The 20,124-nt window shown below is 47.0% G+C and overlaps 1 protein-coding gene across 4 annotated transcripts in view; it reads left to right on the forward strand.

The window, feature by feature from the left end:
* The window catches only part of CRTC1 (CREB regulated transcription coactivator 1), a 46,016-nt gene that overhangs the window by 11,078 nt on the left and 14,814 nt on the right, over nt 1–20,124 (forward strand). For 2 of the 4 annotated variants that reach the window (XM_050986027.1, XM_050986029.1), the window contains exons 2-10: nt 6,527–6,643; nt 10,714–10,851; nt 11,957–12,018; nt 12,785–12,879; nt 14,396–14,481; nt 14,849–14,892; nt 15,997–16,217; nt 18,660–18,796; nt 19,551–19,802. In XM_050986027.1, coding sequence (XP_050841984.1) covers nt 6,527–6,643; nt 10,714–10,851; nt 11,957–12,018; nt 12,785–12,879; nt 14,396–14,481; nt 14,849–14,892; nt 15,997–16,217; nt 18,660–18,796; nt 19,551–19,802 — 1,152 coding nt within the window. The remainder of the gene's footprint in view (nt 1–6,526; nt 6,644–10,713; nt 10,852–11,956; nt 12,019–12,784; nt 12,880–14,395; nt 14,482–14,848; nt 14,893–15,996; nt 16,218–18,659; nt 18,797–19,550; nt 19,803–20,124) is intronic. The other 2 variants (XM_050986030.1, XM_050986028.1) reach the window with 1 other exon arrangement.

Below are 20,124 nucleotides of genomic sequence, written 5' to 3' on the forward strand. Positions count from 1 at the left end.
CCCCCCCCCCAAGCCGTTGCAAAACATTTTGTTCCAAGCTGCTGCTGGAATCTCTGAAGTCCCCAGCGAGGCAGGCAGAGCAGCTGCTCTCACTGTGGATTATCCCTTTCCTCTCAACTTCAGCCTTCATTTCCTCTCCCCTCCTTCCTGGGAGGAACAGCTGCGCCTTTGGAGCCTCTGCTGCTCTTGGAGCAGGGCTGGAAACTGCAGGAAATGGGTGACTTTAGAAATCTGCCTCTTCCTGAGTGTGACAGCCCAGGCAGAGGGAGGCACGGGCTCCTCTGCTCTTTATCCTGACAAATGGGGCTGGGGAGAGCCAAGGAGCTCCTCTGGATCCTGTTCCCTCTTCCTCGTGGCCACAAAATGTGGATTATTCCCAAAAAAGGCCCAGTTTTAGTCCCAAATCCAGAGGGTGGGAATGCCTTCCTCAGGTGCTCACAGACTGCAGGGAAGAACTTGCTCCATCCCCTCCTTCTCCTCTGGCAGAGCACGGAATTTCCAGTTCTGCCTTAATTTTGGAGAGGTTTTGCAGCAGCTGCAGGAGCTCCTTTGTGTTCACACAGGCACTGCTCGGGATTTCTGAGCCCCTTTTTTATCTCTCAGCTGACAGCAGCCTGCTCACCTGGCTGGAATTGCAGATATTTTTTATCTCCTGAGTCTCAAGCCCTTTCCTGGAGGATCAGGGTGTTTTATCACAGAATTTGAGCTGTGCTTTGCTGCTATCACACCTTTTTCTGTCTCTGAGCTGCTCCAAAAGACAATTTCAAACACGTGGCTTTGCACCATAAGATTTATTTCCCTCATTTATCAGGACATTGAAGATAAACTCCATTATTTACATACTACAGGTGCCCGCTGAGGTGAAAATATTGCTGTTGTTAGATTTCATAATATTCATTTTTAATTATGTGGGAAATTAAAATAAAAAGCTAAACTTGCAAATCCATCTCTTCAGCCACCTATTGAATATATGATAACATGGAAATAATGGAAGTATTTGTAATTATTTGCAATAAATTATCCAAAACGTGATAAAATGATAAAAACAATCAGTGTTCACCCAAACTCTAAAAGCATTATAGAGATTGAAAAGTCCAAAAGTCTTCCCATCCTTCATGAAATGGGAGCAGCAGAATATTTTAATTCATTTGTTCTCACTCCCCAGGTGGGATCCAGAGGTGCTGGGAGCCTCTGGAATATTTGGAATATTTTCATTTATCCTCACTTTTCTCTGGATTGCTCCAGGCCTGGAGCTCCACTCAAACTTGGAGTTGCTGATGGGAGAATGAAAGGTGCAGGGAAGGACTGAGGAGTCCCAGAAGAGCCTTTCCAGAATTCCCTGCTGGGATTATTCCCATTTTCCAGCAGGATCCCTGAGATGGGAACAGTTTGGGATCTAAACTGAAAATTAAAACCCAAATCCTCTGCCCCTGAAACTTGTTCTGTGCTCAGAACTTTGTGTCTGCTCATGGTTGATTTTAATTTTCAGCTTGGGAGTGTGGAGAGGCACCAGCAGCTGCTGGAATGAACAGAATGAACAGAAATTCCCTTTCCTTGCTTACCCAGGATTTTCTCTTCTCCATTTGTGATTCTTTGCTCGTTGCATCAAAGAAATCCCAGGCAGTTTTCAGGGAGGTTGGCTTCATAAACGAGCAGTTATTTGAATGTTTTAATTTTAGTAATGATTTGAGTAGCAAGTGTTGAGTTTTTAAATTTAAATTTTAGTCTGGATTTTGGACTGTCAGCAGAAAAATGTTCCCTTGAGAAGCCAAAGTCTGAGTGTTTGGGGAGTTTTTGAAAGAACTTTGAAATAATTCAAGGGTTAATGAGGTGATTTGTAGCTCGTGGCAGCTCTGCCCTAAACCTAAACCCGAATCATTAAATCGCTGTTAAGGTCTCTTTCTTTTCAAGCTTTTATTTGCTTTTCTTATCACCACCAGGGCTGTGAATGGGAGAAATCTCCCTTGGAAGGCTCCAGTGCTGGGATGGCAGCAGGAGCTGCAGCTCTGTTTGACTTTCTGTTTAACTCCAGCTCCAGAGCAGCACCTGGGCAGCCTCTTCTGCTTCTCTGGGAAATTCCTCACACCCCAATCCTGCCACCAATCCCAAATCCTGCAGCGGGGCTGGGGGCTCCAGGTGAAAATTCCTGCGGAGTTTCACCCCCTGTCCAAGCAAACTCAGCTTGGCACGAGGGGATTTCTCAGTACTGCAGCCTCTAAAACTTTAATCAGCTTTAATAAAACTTTCCTAATTTTAATTTACTGCTGATTAGGTTGGAGGTGCTGAAGAGGAAGGGTTTTTTTTTAAAAGGGTAAAAAATGAAATGATGAGAAAGCACGGTGTGGAAACTGCAAGGCAGTGCAAAAGCTGTTATCACCAAATCTCTGCTTCCTGGAGTCATCAGGTATCTGGGGTTTGATCAAACGGACACTCCACCCTTTCATGATGGTTCTGGCACTCCACACTGCATCTCTTCAAAAGGCTTTTGGAGAAAAACCTTGACTGTGGATTTGGGTTGATTTACAGAGCCAAAACTGCCAAACTGCCCAGTCAGTTCTGCCCATAAATTTGTAATTTACTCAGAATTTGTCAGGGGAGAATTTCAATAACTTCAAGTATTGAATTCTTAATAAATGCTTCGTTTAATTCCCATCTGCATATTAGAAAATCTGTAGGAAAACTGGATTTGTATTTAGGGTTTTGTTTCTCTCCTTATTTAATATTTTTTAAAATTGTAGAATTTGAATCTCTCCCTACAAACACAGCTGGGTGTGCAGCAAGTGATAACCCAAATGGAAAAATTGATGTGTTTCATATGAATGTTCACAGAAATTGTGATTTTTTTCATTATTGCATTGGATTTTAAAGGAAAAAAAAGTGAAGATTTAAAGTTAAGTGGAGTAAGAGAAAGGCTGGAGGAAGGAAAATTACAGATTCCATTTGGATCTGGTGTTTGGGGAACATTTCTTCAGAACAAGAGAACTGAGTAGAAATAAAGTGGTTTAACAAGCAAAAGCTGTTTCCTTACCAAAAGCTTCCTTGGGAAGGAGCTGGGATATTTAGCAATATTTTCAGCTGTCAGGGAGCTGCTCTTGGCCACAGCACAGAGAAATGGAAAAGCTGCAGTGCAGAGTCACTGAGTTCTCGTGGTTCATGAAATTAATAAATCTGGTGAGCCCTCAGTAATTCCTTATCATCCTCCCCTGTCTGAATTCATCCAGAATCCAAATTGCACTAATTGAATCCAAGCCCAGGAGATAACCCTGGCCTGCCCTGAGACTTGTTAACACTTCCAGAGTAATTGGGAGTTTTCTGTTCAGAAAAGGCTTTTCCTTTTCTGTTATTTTCTTTTAAAATCAAACCTCTCTCAAAACCTCATCCCCAGTTGTGCCATGTACCTGCTCCACCTCACAGGGTGGATGGAGAGGAAAATGAAATAATTTCATTTTAGTCACAGCAAAATGGGGAGGCCCTGGCACAGCCTGCCCAGAGAAATTGTGGATTTCCCATCCCTGGAAGTGTCCAAGGCCAGGCTGGAGCAGCCTGGCATAGTGAAGGAGTGGGGTGGAATTAAATCATATTTAAGGTCCCTTCCCAAACTTTTATTCTGGATTTTGCTGCTGCTTCCCACTGTGCACTGAGGTATTTCAGAGAAATTTGCAGCTTTTTTTTTTGCTGAGAAGGGAAAAGCCAGAGCTGATTTCACTCCTGCTTTCCTGCTGCAATGACAGCAAGCTCCTAAAATTCAAACCAACTTTTCTTACAGCTAAAGAGCCGGAGCTGGGAGGCGCTCAGGACACAAATCCTGCTCTGCTTCCACTTGATCTTCCCAGATTGCAAGTGGCAGTTGTTGATGGGCTCAATAACTGCAGAGTCTGGGGGCCACTCTCTCCTGAAAGGCAGGAGCAGAGCAGAGCAGCCAGGCCAGCTCTCCCCCTGTGCTGATGGATGAGAGCAGGAGCAGCATTTCCAACTCCATTTCTGGCACACATCTCCAGCCCTCTCCATCCTTGCTGCAGCCAAGGCTCCCCAGCTCTTGGGTCTCCTCATCTCCCTGCAAGTGCAGCAGAAAGACAAATGCTCCTGACCTCCCTGTGCTGTGCTGCTTTGAGGTGGGAATATCCTGAGAAAAAAAACCCCAAATCCTAAAAAAACACAAAGCCACCCCCTCCTCCCTGGGTGCCTTTTGGAGGTTCTTGAAAGGAAACCAACACCTGTTGGAATAGTTATTTCAATGTTTGGCCCAAATCCCAAACAAGGCTTTTTTTGGTTTTTTTTTTTTTTTTCCTTTCTATTTTTTTTTTTAACAACAAAAACATATGCAGGGGCCAGGGAAAAAGCACAGCTAGTTCTGATATTGTGCTTTTTGTGCTCTGAGTTGGAGGGGCTGTGACTCATTAAGTGATACTAACACAGGGTTTCTCTCATTTCATGTCTTCCTTCAGGAATTGCGTGGCAAAATATTGCACAAGAAAAGCAGAGGGGCCTTTCCTGCTCCTCACATGGGACCTTTCCCAGCCATTTGATAGGGAAAACTGGGAATATCTGATAAATCTTCAGCCTGAGGGGATTATCTGTCTTTTTATTTAAGGAGAAAAGCCCTCAACCACTTGGTTTTGGGAGCACCCTGGCCAAGGCTGGGCACGACCTTGGAGCTCTTTTCCCACCTCAGTGATCCTGGGGTTCTGTGCTCCATGGAGAGCTTTCATCTCCAGAGTCAGCTCCTAAATCAGGGATTAGTTTGGTCCCTCAGCTCAGGCACAGAGATTTAAACTGTCTGTGCAGTTGGAAATTGCTGGCTTCTGAGGGAAATTCTGTGAATAAAAGGTCTTTGAGTTTTCTAGGAATTGTTTGAACGTCAGGAAAATGCGTGAGCTGTCCTCAGGGTGAGCTTGTACTCAGGGACTATTTTAATATAAAATTCCTCCCTGGGAGGGTGGGAGACTCTGGAATGGAATTCCCAGAGCAGCTGTGGCTGCCCCTGCATCCCTGGCAGTGCCCAGGGCTGGGTTCCAGCAGCCTGGGATGGTGGGAGGTGTCCCTGCCATGGCAGGGGTGGGATGAGATGATCCTTGAGGTCACTTCCAACCCAAATCATTCTGGAATTCTGTGATCCTCTGTGGATGCTCCCCAAAGTGTTGGCATGGAGTGAACAGGATGGGCCTTTTCTCTGCATCCTGTCTGGGTGCTGGCAGTGTGGTGTGGGCACCTGGAGCACCCCTGAGCATCCCTCAACACCCCTGAGCTCCTCTGAGCACCCTGAACATCCTTGAGCACCCCTGAACATTCCTCAGCACCCCTGAACATCCCTGGGCACCCCTGAGCTCCTCTGAGCACCCTGAACATCCTTGAGCACCCCTGAACATCCCTGGGCACCCCTGAGCTCCTCTGAGCACCCTGAACATCCTTGAGCACCCCTGAACATCCCTGGGCACCCCTGAGCTCCTCTGAGCTCCCTGAATATCCTTGAGCTCCCCTGAACATTCCTCAGCACCCCTGAACATCCCTGGGCACCCCTGAGCTCCTCTGAGCTCCCTGAACATCCTTGAGCTCCCCTGAACATTCCTCAGCACCCCTGAACATCCCTGGGCACCCCTGAGCTCCTCTGAGCACCCTGAACATCCTTGAGCACCCCTGAACATCCCTGAGCATTCCTCAGCATCTCTGAACATCCTTGAGCACTTGTGAACATCCTGAGGTCCTCTGAGCATCCCTGATCATCACTGAACACCCTGAGCACCCCTGAGCTCCCCTGAACACCCCGAGCATCCCTGAGCACCCCTGAACATCCCTGAGCTCCTCTGAGTACCCTGAGCATCCCTGAGCATCTCTGAGCATCCTTGAGCTCCCTTGAGCATCTCTGAGCACCCCTGAGCTCTCCTGAACTCCCCTGAGCACCCTGAACTTCCCTGAACACCCTGAGCATCCCTGAACTCCCCTGAACACCCTGAGTACCCCTGAGCACCCCTGAACACCCTCAGCATCCCTGAACTCCCCTGAACACCCCGAGCATCCCTGAGCACCCCTGAACATCCTTGAGCTACTCTGAGCACCCCTGAGCACCCCTGAACTCCCCTGAACACCCTGAGTACCCCTGAGCACCCCTGAACCCCCTGAGTCCCCCTGAGCATCCCAGCTAAACATCCAGCAGTGTCTCCAGCTCTGGGCAAACCCCTGGAATATTTGACTGGAGGGTGGAATCCAGGGAAGCTCTGCAGAGCATCCATGTGTCCCTGTCCCACAGGGAATTCCTGGTGGTGCTTTGGTTGTTCCTTGGCTGAAGGGGTTTTCTGGGAAAACCTCTCTGTCCTTTGTTTGAGAACCTGGCTCTGCCTTTGCCTTGGAAAGCTCTCCCTGCCCTTTCTCCAGGGCTTTTCCTGCTGCAAGAAACTTGTGGAGAAGGTCGACCCTCCTTTGTCAAAGTTGGATTGATGCCTTTTAATGATTTCCATTCTCAGTGATCACAGTGTCAAGTTGTGCTGCTTCTAACAGTTGGAATTGTATTTTCCTCCTTCATTTCTTTCAGCTACAGCTGCAGAAAACCCAATATTTGCAACTGGGGCAGAGTCGTGGCCAGTACTATGGGGGGTCATTGCCAAATGTGAATCAGATTGGGAACAGTGCCATGGATCTCCCCTTCCAGGTGAGTTCAGAGGCTTTTTCCTTGGATTTGGTGATGAATTCTGGGCTTGGATGCTGCTGTGTCCTCCCAGGCAGCTGCTGCTCCAGAAGGCAGCACCCTGGTTTGAAACCTTCTGGTGGGGTTGGGATGTGTGGGTATTTTTTAATGTTGATTGTTGATTTTAGTTCTCCTGTCCCTGCTTGTGAGGCTTTGGGGTCAGATGCAATTCCTGATGAAATCTGGGAAGATGCTGTAAATTCAAAGCAAAATGGGTGGAAATAAAGATGATGTTGGGGGTTTGGGGGTGGAGGAATTGATGTGCACGTTCTGTGGGAGGAATCTTGGGAGAGGAGAGGAGCAGTGGGACACAAAGTGGTGTCAGAATAATCACTTCTCTTTGGGCTGGCTGGAAAGGAAATGTAAAAATGTCCTGCTAGGTTTTGTGACTCCAGGAATGATGCACCTTAAACAGAAAATCAGAGTTTCAGGTGAATATTTTGCTGTTTGAAGCAGGTTTGGACAGAGGGTGTTGTCCAAGGACAGGATTAGTTGGTGGATCCTTTGTGGACTCCTGATTTCCACGTTGAATTGATTTAGAGAGCTCAAAATAATGAACATTTCTGCATTGGTTTTCCTTTTTTGAGCAGTCAGAGTTACAGTTGAGCTCACGAGGATGTGGTGGGAAGGAAATTTTGCAGTTTGTGGTTTTCTGATGAAGGCTGCTTAATAAAGATGGAGAAACTCTTGCTGACCTCCTCTAACTGCTTCTTGAAATAGGTGCAGACAGCTGAATTTGGGCAGGTTAAAAGCTTGAATCTCGGGCAGGAGGAGAGGCAAAAGTCTATTTTAATCTTTAATTCTTTGGGGAATACAGAGCAGAGGTTTGTAGTAGATTCAGGTCCCCAGTGTTACTCCACGTCTGCTCTGTTCAAGCTCTTCAGCTTTTTGTTAAGAAGGTTAAGAATTCCTTTTAAACAATAATATTTCAGTATTTCTGTGCTTGATGGTGGTTTTTACCTGGACTGTTTTAATCCTGACTGCTGAAAAGGGAATATTCAGAAATTTATGAATGACTGGAGGAGGAGACAGAAACAAACTATCCTTAAACCCTGAGCTTTTCTATATTTTTTCACACACACACACTCTAAAAAAAACCCCTCAAATTGATGTTGTTCCAGATAACAAATGGTGACAAGCAACAAAACAACCCCGTGTGTTTGTAGCAGGGGGGGGGAAAAGCTTTCCAGGTTTTTCCAATCTGAAGCTGAAAGCACGACTGCAAACGACTCTGGGATGGTGTGAAGGCAGAGCCTGGGTGGTTGTGCCTGCTGAGAGCGTTGGTGTCTGAGCATCTTCTGCTTCTTTGATTTGCAGCACAACGGAGCTCTGGCTGAAGCCTTTGGAGCAGTTCCTGTCTCTTTGGTAAACAAGTTTTTAGGTTTGTGCAAATACGTATTTAGGACTGGTCCCTTAGCCCAGGTGGATACGTATTCCTGCACAGCTCTGCCCTGCACAGGAGTTATTTGGGTCACCCCCAGCTCCACAGGACTGCAGGGCTGCCACACAAATCCAGGTTTTGCCATGCATCCCAGTTTGGAACATGCAAATAATTCCTGTGCAGACTCCCTGGACTTGCTGTCATGTGGTTATTTCTGGTTTTTTGGGGGTTTCTTTGATGCAGCCAGTGGATTATTCAGTCTTGGCCTGTGGTTTCAGCAATCTCTGAGCATGTGCACTCAGCCTGCATGTTTAAATCCATGGGGAAGGGCAGAATGAATTCCCAAATCCTGCTTGGCACCAGGAGGCACCAGAACATCAGCCAGCAGTAGGTACCACTCCTCCTTCCCCCTCTTCCACCTCACCTGGGTTCATTCCTGATAAATCCTAAAAGGACACTTGGAGAGCTCTGAGCTTTTTCCTTCCTGTCTGTATTGAGCTGCTTTTCTCATGGTTTGGGGTTGGTCTCAAACCCTTGAATGTTTTTCAGGGGAGTGAAACTCTTTTAGTTCTTCATTTTCCCACATACAATCAATGCTCAGATCTATTAATTATTTTTAATCAATTTTTTCCCCTAGAGTTAAATATCTCATGCCACACAGAGATGGGAAGTTTTAATCCAGGCACATTGTCCTGGTGTTTGGCCCTAAATAAATTTTATAGGAAGGTTGCTGAGAGAAGCCAGACCTGTTGGAGGTGATATCCATTTCCTCAGGTGTTTTCTGCTTCCCTAAATTCAGGAATCTTTGGGGATCTTGGTTCCTGTAAACCCAGGAACAGCACTGCCCCAAAATCCCTCTTGCTGTGAATTTAGCCCTGACCTGGGACACATTCTGTGTTTGTTTGTGCCACTGCTGCACTCAGATGAGATCTTTGGTAAGGAAATTGTGCCAATTAAAGGTAAAACCCAAAAAAATAGCTGGTTTTACATAAAACTTGTATAATTTTATGCCTTGGCCTCCCTTTAAATTCCAGGTGAGCCCTGTGCTCAGGGCTGGCTGCTCCTTTTTTAGCAGCACTCTGCTGACACCACTGACATAGGAAATTGCTTTTCCTGTTGACCTTCCAAGCACGTATTTGCAAATTTTGCTGCCTTTTGGGCTGTAACAACAGAAAAAAGGAGGAGTTTGAGACCTTTTGTCACTTTGGAGTGATGAATATTCCCACTTGTGAGTGGGGATTGTTGTTCAGTGCTTGCAGCAGAGATTAAAGCACGGTGTTTGCATTTAAATCCCTTAAAATTGAGATTCTATTTGAGATTTCTCAGCCAAGTGAGGAAGTGAAGCACAAACCCCACGATCTGAAGTGCTGAGAGTCCTGTAAAAAGTCACTGTGCTCCTTTCTAGTCCCCTGTTGCCTTAAATATTCTGCTGCATATAAAATGTTGGCTCTGAAATGAGAAAATAAACACCACAGCCCCTCTGCAGCTCTGTTAACACAGCCCGTGTGTGCAGGGAGGGTGAGCAGCCCAATATTTGCTGAAGAGAAAAAGGTTTAAAATAGTAGAAAGACTCTTGAAAAAGTTCATACAAACAAAGCCTTTCAAAATAAATGCAAAGCTTTATAGAAATAATCTTTTCAACAGCCAAAGCTGACACTTGGAAAAAAAAAGAAAAGCAAAAAAGCCAAAGAAAAAGGGATGAATGTGGAAGCCAGATGGTTTCATGGCTTGGCAGCCAGGACAGTGCATTTGCCACGTGCAGCACCTGAATGGAGGAGGAAATTTTGGATTTCCAAACAGATGGTGTTGAGGGACTCAGCAAAGCTGTTCACATTGGCAGGGAGTGCAAGGCTGGGGAGGATTTTTCTCCCTGGAGACCCATAAATTGCTGCTGGAGTACGAGCAGAGATTGACCCCTCGGTACTTCCTTTGTCCCCCCGGTACACGCTGGGAAGGGCTGTGGAAAATGTGAAAGTTTTCCAGTTTAGCCTGGGAATTCATCTTCCCTGTCCTTCCCCTGCCATCCTCCTGCTCTGAAATCATCTGCTCAGGATGTCAGTGAGATAAGAGTCCAGGTGGGATCATCCCACCTCGGGTCACTGAAGGAGCTGAAAATCACTTCAAACCCATCCGACAGAGGAGGAAGGAAACTGCTTTTCTTTTTCTTTTCATTCTCTCAGTGTCCCCTTAAGATAAATCTGCTGCAAGGAGGGGTGAGAGGCAGCCCTGAGAGCAGGCAGCGTGTCCTGGGGAATGCTGAGCTCAGCGTGCAGCTCCTCCTGCATCTCCTGCCCCGGGTCAGGCTCTGGATGTCGGCATGTTCCTCCTGTGCACCCTGCATGCTGCACCAAGGGCATGCAGCCAGTGCCTGGCAGCTCCTGCCACGCTCAGCCCCGGGGCTTCAGGGGTGCCAGGCTGTGAGGGCAGCGCTGGGCCAGGCCAGGGCACTCCAGCATGGCCCCTTCTGGAGGAGGCAGCTTTCCCAAAAAGCTGTCGGAGGAAAAACAACACCGCAAGGCGCTCATCTTGTTTGGAGTCGGATCGCTCAGAGCGAGCCAGCCTGGCACAGGAAGAGGAGGAGGAGGAGGAGGAGGAGGAGGCTCTGGGCAGGCTGGGGCTGTTTCCCTGTGGGTAATGCCTGTGTCTCTCCCAGACCCCGTTCCAGTCGTCAGCCCTGGACACGAGCAGGACCACGCGGCACCACGGGCTGGTGGACAGAGTGTACCGGGACCGGAACCGCCTGGGCTCGCCCCACCGCCGCCCGCTCTCCGTGGACAAGCACGGCCGGCAGATATCCTTGGGAGCAGGGCTGCCCACTGCCCAGCACCCTTCTGATCCCTCCCCTGAGGCTGCCCACTGCCCAGCACCCTTCTGATCCCTCCCTGAGGGTGCCCACTGCCCAGCACCCTTCTGATCCCTCCCTGAGGCTGCCCACTGCCCAGCACCCCTTCTGATCCCTCCCCTGAGGGTGCCCACTGCCCAGCACCCTTCTGATCCCTCCCTGAGGGTGCCCCACCACCCATCCCTTCTGCTCCCTCCTCCCCAGCAGTGGAGTCACTTCCCAGCTCCGTGGCCCTGCTTTTCCCAAAGATCATTTTGCCCTGATCTGTTCCATGAACTCCTCCTGTTTGTAAAGTAAGAGTTCCCCTTTCCTCAGCTCTCCGTGGGGATGGTGATCCACATGCAGCTGAGGGATGCTTGGATGGACTGGGACACCCAGCAGGACTGGGTGCCCTGTGGGTGTGGTGGCCCTGTCTGGGTTGTGTGTGGCATTTGGCTCTGTCCCATGGCATGTCCAGTGTTAAACTGGGTTTGATGGGTGGATGTGGTCAACAGCTCAGAGTCCAAGTGGGCACCAGTGACATCCTCAGAACTGGTTTGGGGACATTTAAGGGTGACATGGGCACATGTGGGATTGGGTGCACCCTCTCTGCCAGCTCTGCATCCTCTCATTCCAGCCCAAACCACTCCAGGATTCCCTGAAAGGTCAGGGCTGCCCTGGGGAAATGGAGTTTCCCTTTGGAGCTGAGCAGAGCCAGCCCAGGGTTCTCCCTGGCAGCTCCTGGTGCATTCCAGTGCAGGTTGATTCACCCTCTTGGCATTTGGGGATGGGGCTGAGCACTCCTGACAGTGTAAAATCAGCTGGCAGTGGTGGGGCTGGAGGGAATGTGTGACAGGAGGGTGGAGGCACCAGGGCTTAAATCCATGGGAAAGGAGGAAGGATTTTTTACTGCTCAAACATCCCAACAATCCAGATCATACTTTGGGTTGAGATCCTTTTACAGCTCCCTGTAGAGAATCTGTGAGTTTGGTGGTTCTGACAGGATAATTGGAGTTATTGTTGGGAAAAGATTCCCTGCTGGAGTGGAGGTGTTGCTGCCTTAACCCTGGCCCACGTGGACAGCTGCCCCTATGGCACCGTGTACCTGTCACCGCCCTCGGACACCAGCTGGAGGAGGTGGGTGCCACCATCCTGGGCCTTTGGGTGCTCTCTGACCCTGCAGCCCTTGGGATTGTGCCTTTGGAAATTCAGAAACTCAGCTTTGAATTCATTAGTGCTCGTTTTAGATGAGGTGTCTGCAAGTGATACTTTAATTTAACTTTACCTTTTTAAAGGTAAATCTTTAAAGTTTCATCCTTAAAAATCTTTAAAAATCTTTAAAAATCCAGATGTTCCCAGGCACAGCCCAAGACTTGGATATTCCTTTGGGTGCAGAAACTGGGCTGGGAGTGTTCCAGTGGGAAGGAACACAGAGTTACACTTTGAGGGTGGCCACACTCAAAGTTCATCCTGAGATGAGTTGGCCATGAAAATTCCCATCTCCACAACATCCTGAGCCATTCCTTTTCCTCCTCCCAACCAGGAATGTTTGTTTTAACCACCACAACAACCAAATTATGGCTAAACAGCTTAAAATGGCTTTATTTGATCATATTTAATCTGAACAAAGCAGATAAAACTCTGTTCTAACAAGGGCAACCAATTGATCCTGTGTTCCTCTCAATCCCATTATTGAAACAATTGCTCTTCAAACTTGAACTAATTTGTTCTGCAAATGGATTGTTTCACAGGGAAATTCTGCCTGGTTTCTGCCACACAGAGATCTTTGGGTTTTAATGCACAATATTGAGGTTTTTCTGAGTTGTTGCTTTTATCTGAGAGGAAAATTCTTTTATTTAGTGGAGCTGACAATAAAAATATTGTGGCTTTTGCTTTCTCTCAGGACAAATTCTGATTCTGCCTTGCACCAGAGCACCATGACTCCAGCTCAGCAGGAATCCTTTTCAGGAGGGTCACAGGACATGCAGCAGAAAAGAGGTGAGCAGAAAAAAAAAAAGATAAAAAGATTTCTAACAATGGAATCCCCACAGGTGTGTTTGTAAAATTCAGGAGTGCTGCCACTCCTGGGACAGCAGCTGGATCACATTCACCTCTCTGGCTGCTGAAATCCAGGAAAAAATGACACAGAACAAAGGGAGAAGTTTTTCCTGAGCCCCAAATTTTGTCATTCCTGCCCTGGGGAGGATCCTCTGGGCTGGGGGGCTCTGGAGGAGCTCCTGGAGCAGAGTGGAATTCCCAGAATTTCAGGAGGGACCTGCAGGGATGGAGCAGAGGCTGCACCCCGAGCTCATTCTGGCTGGGGATCCCCAGGGAGAGAGGGGCAGATTCCAAAGGATCCCAGAGCAATTCCAGAGGATCCCAGAGCAGTTCCAGAGGATCCCAGAGCAGTTCCAGAGGATCCCAGAGCAATTCCAGAGGATCCCAGAACAATTCCAGAGGATCCCAGAGCAATTCCAAAGGATCCCAGAGCAGTTCCAAAGGATCCCAGAGCAATTCCAGAGGATCCCAGAGCAATTCCAGAGGATCCCAGAACAATTCCAGAGGATCCCAGAGCAATTCCAGAGGATCCCAGAGCAGTTCCAAAGGATCCCAGAGCAGTTCCAAAGGATCCCAGAGCAATTCCAGAGGATCCCAGAGCAATTCCAAAGGATCCCAGAGCAGTTCCAGAGGATCCCAGAACAATTCCAGAGGATCCCAGAGCAATTCCAGAGGATCCCAGAGCAATTCCAGAGGATCCCAGAGCAGTTCCAAAGGATCCCAGAGCAATTCCAAAGGATCCCAGAGCAATTCCAGAAGATCCCAGATCAGTTCCAAAGGATCCCAGAGCAGTTCCAGAGGATCCCAGAACAATTCCAGAGGATCCCAGAACAATTCCAGAGGATCCCAGAGCAATTCCAGAGGATCCCAGAGCAATTCCAGAGGATCCCAGAGCAATTCCAAAGGATCCCAGAGCAATTCCAGAGGATCCCAGAGCAATTCCAGAAGATCCCAGAGCAGTTCCAAAGGATCCCAGAGCAGTTCCAGAGGATCCCAGAGCAATTCCAGAGGATCCCAGAGCAGTTCCAAAGGATCCCAGAGCAATTCCAGAGGATCCCAGAACAATTCCAGAAGATCCCAGAGCAGTTCCAGGCTGGAGCAGCTCCGGCACCCTCAGCTCTGGTGCCCTCTGCTGGGCCCTGCTCCTGCTCCAGCTCGGGAAAATCGGGAATTGCTGATCCTGAAGGAATTGTCCAGCCTTGAAATCCCTGATCCCAAAAACTCCTTCAGCCAACACCTACAAACACCTGCAGAAACCTCCTGGGAATTCCATTTTTTATTGTTTCATCCTCCTTGAGAATTTCAACCTTCTAAGGTTTTCCCAAAGGTTAAACTTCCAAGTGAGAAGCTGAATATTATTGATTATTGATTATTAATGACTCCTTTTCATCTCTTTTTTTTTTTAATTTGATTATTAATGACTCCTTTTCATCTTTTTTTTTAAATTTATTTTTAGTTTTATTGCTGACTGTCCCTGGAATGGAAGAAACCACCTCTGATGCAGACAAAACCCTCTCAAAGCAAGGCTGGGACACTAAAAAGGTGGGAATTGCACCTTGAAATTTTCTTTTCTGAACATATTTAAATAAAGGAATGCTTCAGTCACTGTAAACATTAATAACTCCTTGAAACTGGAGATTAAATGCTTTATTTAAAAACAAATAATGAACATTAGAGCAGAAAGAGCATTTTATGTGGGTGTGAATGCACAGGTTTGGTTATGTGAGGAGAAACTCTGAAAATTTAAAATTTCTTTGACCAATAAAGCAAAAAAAAAAGATAAATATCTTCTAAGAACTCCCAGATCTCACAGAGAAATGATTAAATTGACCTCATAAATGGAAATATTTCTGAGGCAATACCCTCCAGCAGCAGTTTTGCCTTCAAATCTCTCTCCCTTCTATTTCAGACTGGGTCATCGAGACCTAAATCCTGTGAAGTTCCAGGAATCAAGTAAGTTCTCACCATTTCTTATTTTAAAAGCACTTTTCGAGATCTTTAGGAAGAATTATGGATGGAATATCCAATTGCTTTGGAATTTTCTAGGTACAAAACAAGACCCTCTGAAAGTCAGAAATACTAAAAATATCTTTATGGAATTTCTTCTTAAAGATATTTTTTAAAGCTCAAAAAATCTTCTTAATTGTTAAATACATTTTAAAAAGTGCAGAAAAATCTGCTTTATGAAATTTTCTTGTTAAATACATTTTAAAAAGCTCAAAAATATCTGCTTTATGGAATTGCTTTTAAAATAAATTTTAAAAAGCTTAGAAATATGTTCTTTGTGGAATTCCTTGTTAAATAAATTTTTAAAAGCTTAAAAAAAAACTTCTTTATGAAATTTTCTTCTTAAATACATTTTAAACATCTCAAAAAAAATCTTAATAAAATTTTCTTGTTAGATATACTTTAAACAGCTCAAAAAATTCCTTAATAAATCTTTCTTGTTCAATACATTTTAAAAATCTCCAAAAAAAAATCTTAATAAAATTTTCTTGTGAAATAAATTTCAAAAAGCTCCAAAAAATCTTAATGAAATAAATTTTAAAAAACTCAAAAAAAACCTTAATAAAATTTTCGTGTTAAATACATTTTTAAACCACTCAAAAAAATAGTAATAAAATTTTCTTGTTAGATACATTTTAAAAATCTCAAAACCTTAATAAAATTTTCTTGTTAAATACATTTAAAAACTCAAAAAATCTTTAGGAATTCTTCTTGTTCAATACATATTAAAAATCTAAGAAAACCTTAATAAAACTTTCTTGTAAAATAAATTTCAAAAAGCTCCAAAAAAATCTTAATGAAATAAATTTTTAAAAGCTCAAAAAAAATTAATAAAATTTTCTTCTTAGATATACTTTAAACAGCTCAAAAAATCTTAATAAAATTTTCTTGTGAAATACATTTCAAAAAGCTCCAAAAAATCTTAATGAAATAAATTAAAAAAAAATTTAAAAAAATTTTAATAAAATTTCTTGTGAACTCAATTTCAAAAGACTCCCTGCAGAGTGAACTATCAATTAATTTGTTTTTTTTTTTTTCTCCTGCCTGCAGCATCTTCCCCTCAGCCGAGCAGGAGAACACTACAGCCCTGATCCCTGGCACGCACAACACGGGCGGCTCGCTGCCAGACCTGACCAACATCCACTTCCCCTCGCCCCTGCCCACGCCCCTGGACCCCGAGGAATCCTCCTTCCCTGCCCTGAGCAGCTCCAGCAGCACCGGCAACCTCGCTGCCAACCTGACCCACCTGGGCATCAGCTCTGCCAGCCAGGGTGAGCCAGCCCTGCCCGGCCTGCAACTCTGATCTCTCTGATCTCCCTGATCTCTCTGATTTCTCTGATCTCTCTGATCTCCCTGATCTCTCTGATCTCTCTGATCTCCCTGATCTCTCTGATCTCCCTGATCTCCCTGATCTCTCTGATCTCCCTGATTTCTCTGATCTCTCTGATTTCTCTGATCTCTCTGATCTCCCTGATCTCTCTGATCTCTCTGATTTCTCTGATCTCTCTGATCTCCCTGATCTCTCTGATCTCCCTGATCTCCCTGATCTCCCTGATCTCTCTGATTTCTCTGATTTCTCTGATCTCTCTGATCTCTCTGATTTCTCTGATCTCTCTGATCTCTCTGATCTCTCTGATCTCTCTGATCTCCCTGATTTCTCTGATCTCCCTGATCTCTCTGATTTCTCTGATCTCTCTGATCTCTCTGATTTCTCTGATCTCTCTGATCTCTCTGATCTCCCTGATCTCCCTGATCTCCCTGATCTCCCTGATCTCTCTGATTTCTCTGATTTCTCTGATCTCTCTGATTTCTCTGATCTCTCTGATCTCTCTGATCTCTCTGATCTCTCTGATCTCCCTGATCTCTCTGATCTCCCTGATCTCTCTGATCTCTCTGATCTCTCTGATCTCTCTGATCTCTCTGATCTCCCTGATCTCTCTGATCTCTCTGATCTCTCTGATCTCTCTGATCTCTCTGATCTCTCTGATCTCCTGATCTCTCTGATCTCCCTGATCTCCCTGATCTCTCTGATCTCCCTGATCTCCCTGATCTCCCTGACTCTCTCTGATCTCTCTGATCTCTCTGATCTCCCTGATCTCTCTGATCTCTCTGATCTCTCTCCTCTCCTGATCTCCCTGATCTCCCTGATCTCCCTGATCTCCCTGATCTCTCTGATTTCTCTGATCTCTCTGATCTCTCTGATCTCTCTGATCTCCTGATCTCCCTGATCTCTCTGATCTCTCTGATCTCTCTGATCTCTCTGATCTCCCTGATCTCCCTGATCTCTCTGATCTCCCTGATCTCTCTGATCTCTCTGATCTCTCTGATCTCCCTGATCTCTCTGATCTCTCTGATCTCCCTGATCTCCCTGATCTCTCTGATCTCCCTGATCTCTCTGATCTCTCTGATCTCTCTGATCTCCCTGATCTCCCTGATCTCCCTGATCTCCCTGATCTCTCTGATCTCTCTGATCTCCCTGATCTCTCTGATCTCCCTGATCTCCCTGATCTCTCTGATCTCCCTGATCTCTCTGATCTCCCTGATCTCCCTGATCTCTCTGATCTCTCTGATCTCCCTGATCTCCCTGATCTCTCTGATCTCCCTGATCTCTCTGATCTCTCTGATCTCTCTGATCTCCCTGATCTCCCTGATCTCTCTGATCTCTCTGATCTCCCTGATCTCTCTGATCTCCCTGATCTCCCTGATCTCCCTGATCTCTCTGATCTCCCTGATCTCTCTGATCTCCCTGATTTCTCTGATTTCTCTCAGTGTGGCTCCTGTGCATAAAAATGGGGATTTGATTCACTTTACCTCGAGGGGATGTGGGCATGGCAGCACCTTGGGGGGGGTCAGGGGGAGCCAGTGCTGGGTTGGGCACCTGCCTGCCTGAGCCCCTTCTCCTGCTGCCTCCTTGGCAGCCTGGCACCTGCCTGGCAGCCCTGAGCTGTGCCAGGTGCCCGGGAGCTGCAGGCTCCTCTGAGTTGCTGCTCATGCTGGCTTGGCCTCAAATCCTTCCCTCACTTCCTCTGGGGTGAAGCAGAAAAGAGGGGAGGTTTCTAAACTCGCAGATTTTTGCCTTGATCTGAACAAAATGATCATATTTGGGTTTTTTGTCCTCACCCCGTGCCAGGTCGTGGCTCCTGGGAGTGTGGTGGACGTTTCCTGCCCTGCTGGCTCATTAAAAATGGGGCTCTTCCTGCATAACCAGTTCTGCTTCTGCTTTTTCCATTAAAGAGGTGTTTGCTTTCACAGTACCTCAAGTGCCCTCTGATAAGGCTGGTTCCAGGATTTGTTATCTCACTCCCAGAGCCTGAGCCCACACAAACAGAGCAGAACCTGCTTTTCCTGGGCTGGCCGAGTGCAGGTGTCTGGAACTGCTGAGGCTGCTCTGCCTCTTCCAATTCCTCATCCTGCCCACCAACCCCACCAACCGTGCCTGGGCTTGAGCCAGGACAACCCACAGGGCTCTTCCTCTCATCCTGATGCTTTTCAACCTGACAAAATTAATTACAAATCACCTAACGAGCTCCCGTGCCATCGGCCGAGGCGCCTCCGGCGCTGCCCGCTCGGGCCGCTCTTTTCTCCTGCTTTAGGGAATTCTTTTGGGTCCAGAGCTCAGCAGGGCCCTGCTGTGTCCCTGCTGTGTCCCTGCTGTGTCCCTGCTGTGTCCCTGCTGTGTCCCTGCCGTGCTGAGGGGGGTTTGTTGTTCCCAGCAGGAATGACGACGACGCCGGCCCCGTCCCAGCACCGCCAGCCCAGTGTCAGCCCCCTGTCCTTGGGCGCGGACTCACGGCGACCTCAGTCCCAGCAAATGTCCCCCACGCTGTCCCCACTGTCACCCATCACTCAGGTAGGAGCTCAGGGGCAATCCAGGCTTCCCAATCACAGCTTCATTGGTTTAATTGCTTCATCAAAGAGCCACTGGGGTATTGGGAAGGAGTTCCTCCCTGGGAGGGTGGGGGGAAATGGCTGCTCCATCCCTGGGAGTGCCCAAGGCCAGGTTGGACTGGGCTTGGAGCAGCCTGGGATAGTCAAAAGTGTCCCTGTCCATGGGACAAGATGAGCTTTAAGGTCCTTTCCAGCCCAAACCATGATTCTGTGAACTTCATCTCTTGTTCTGTAATTTCCTCCTTTAAAGGTGTTCCTTAATTGAGAGCCTTAAAACAGGAGAGGTTTGTAGAGGGGGCAGATTTTACTTCCTCTTTTGTAGAGCCGTGATAAAAACCATCTCTTACACCACCCTTTTTTTGTGTTGTCCCAAAGCAAGCTGTGAAATTTAAAAGCCATTTCTCTAATTTGTGACAGAAACCAAATTAACTTTTAAAATCTATTTCATGGTGGCTCTGTGACTGCCCAGGTTGGTGATTTCTGACCTCGAGATTCAACTGGCCTTGTAAAGTATTGGTTTATATGAGATGGTTTGACTTGGGGTGAACCTTAAACCTCATCCAATCCACCCCTGCCAGGGCCAGGAACATCTCAGAGCAGCTTCTTGACTCTCTGAACCTTTAGGTGCCATTTTTACAACACAAAGCCCAACTCCATTTTCTGGTGTGAAGAGGAATCCTCTGCCAGCCTGGCTGATGCTGCTCCTTCTTTTGCAGGCCGTGGCTATGGATGCATTGTCCCTGGAGCAGCAGCTCCCCCCGTACCCCTTTTTCACCCAGACCAGCTCCCAGCAGCAGCAGCAGCCAGCAGTGGCCAGTTCCCTGCCCCAGACCCCCCCTCTGCTGCAGAGCTCGGGGCTGCAGAGGGGCCCCCAGCTGCCCCCTCTGTCTGTCACGGTACCTTCCACCATCCCCCAGTCACCTCCAGGCAGCCAGAGCCAGCCCTCCATGGGAATTGACATCAACTCGGTGAGTTGGGGAAGGGCTTTCCTTGGGAAGGGCTGGGACAACCCCCTGGTGCTGAGGGTTTGAGGGAGGCTGAAGTAAACTTCAAATGGTTTTGGTTAAATGAACCTTGAAGTGTTTTCTAGAGGGAAATTTGTATTACATTTTGTCCCAGCTTAAATCTATCAGTGTTTACTGGGAGATTTTCAGGGTGTTCAGTGTCCCCCCAACACATCCTGGGACAGACTGGGGGAGCTCCCAGAGCCTCGAGAGAGTCCAGCCACAACAACCATTCCCCAATAAAATACCATCTGAAAAAATCACTTTCCTAAAGTTGTCTGGAACC

The sequence above is a fragment of the Serinus canaria genome, chromosome 28 (genome assembly GCF_022539315.1).
Source record: "Serinus canaria isolate serCan28SL12 chromosome 28, serCan2020, whole genome shotgun sequence".
Taxonomy (NCBI): domain Eukaryota; kingdom Metazoa; phylum Chordata; class Aves; order Passeriformes; family Fringillidae; genus Serinus; species Serinus canaria.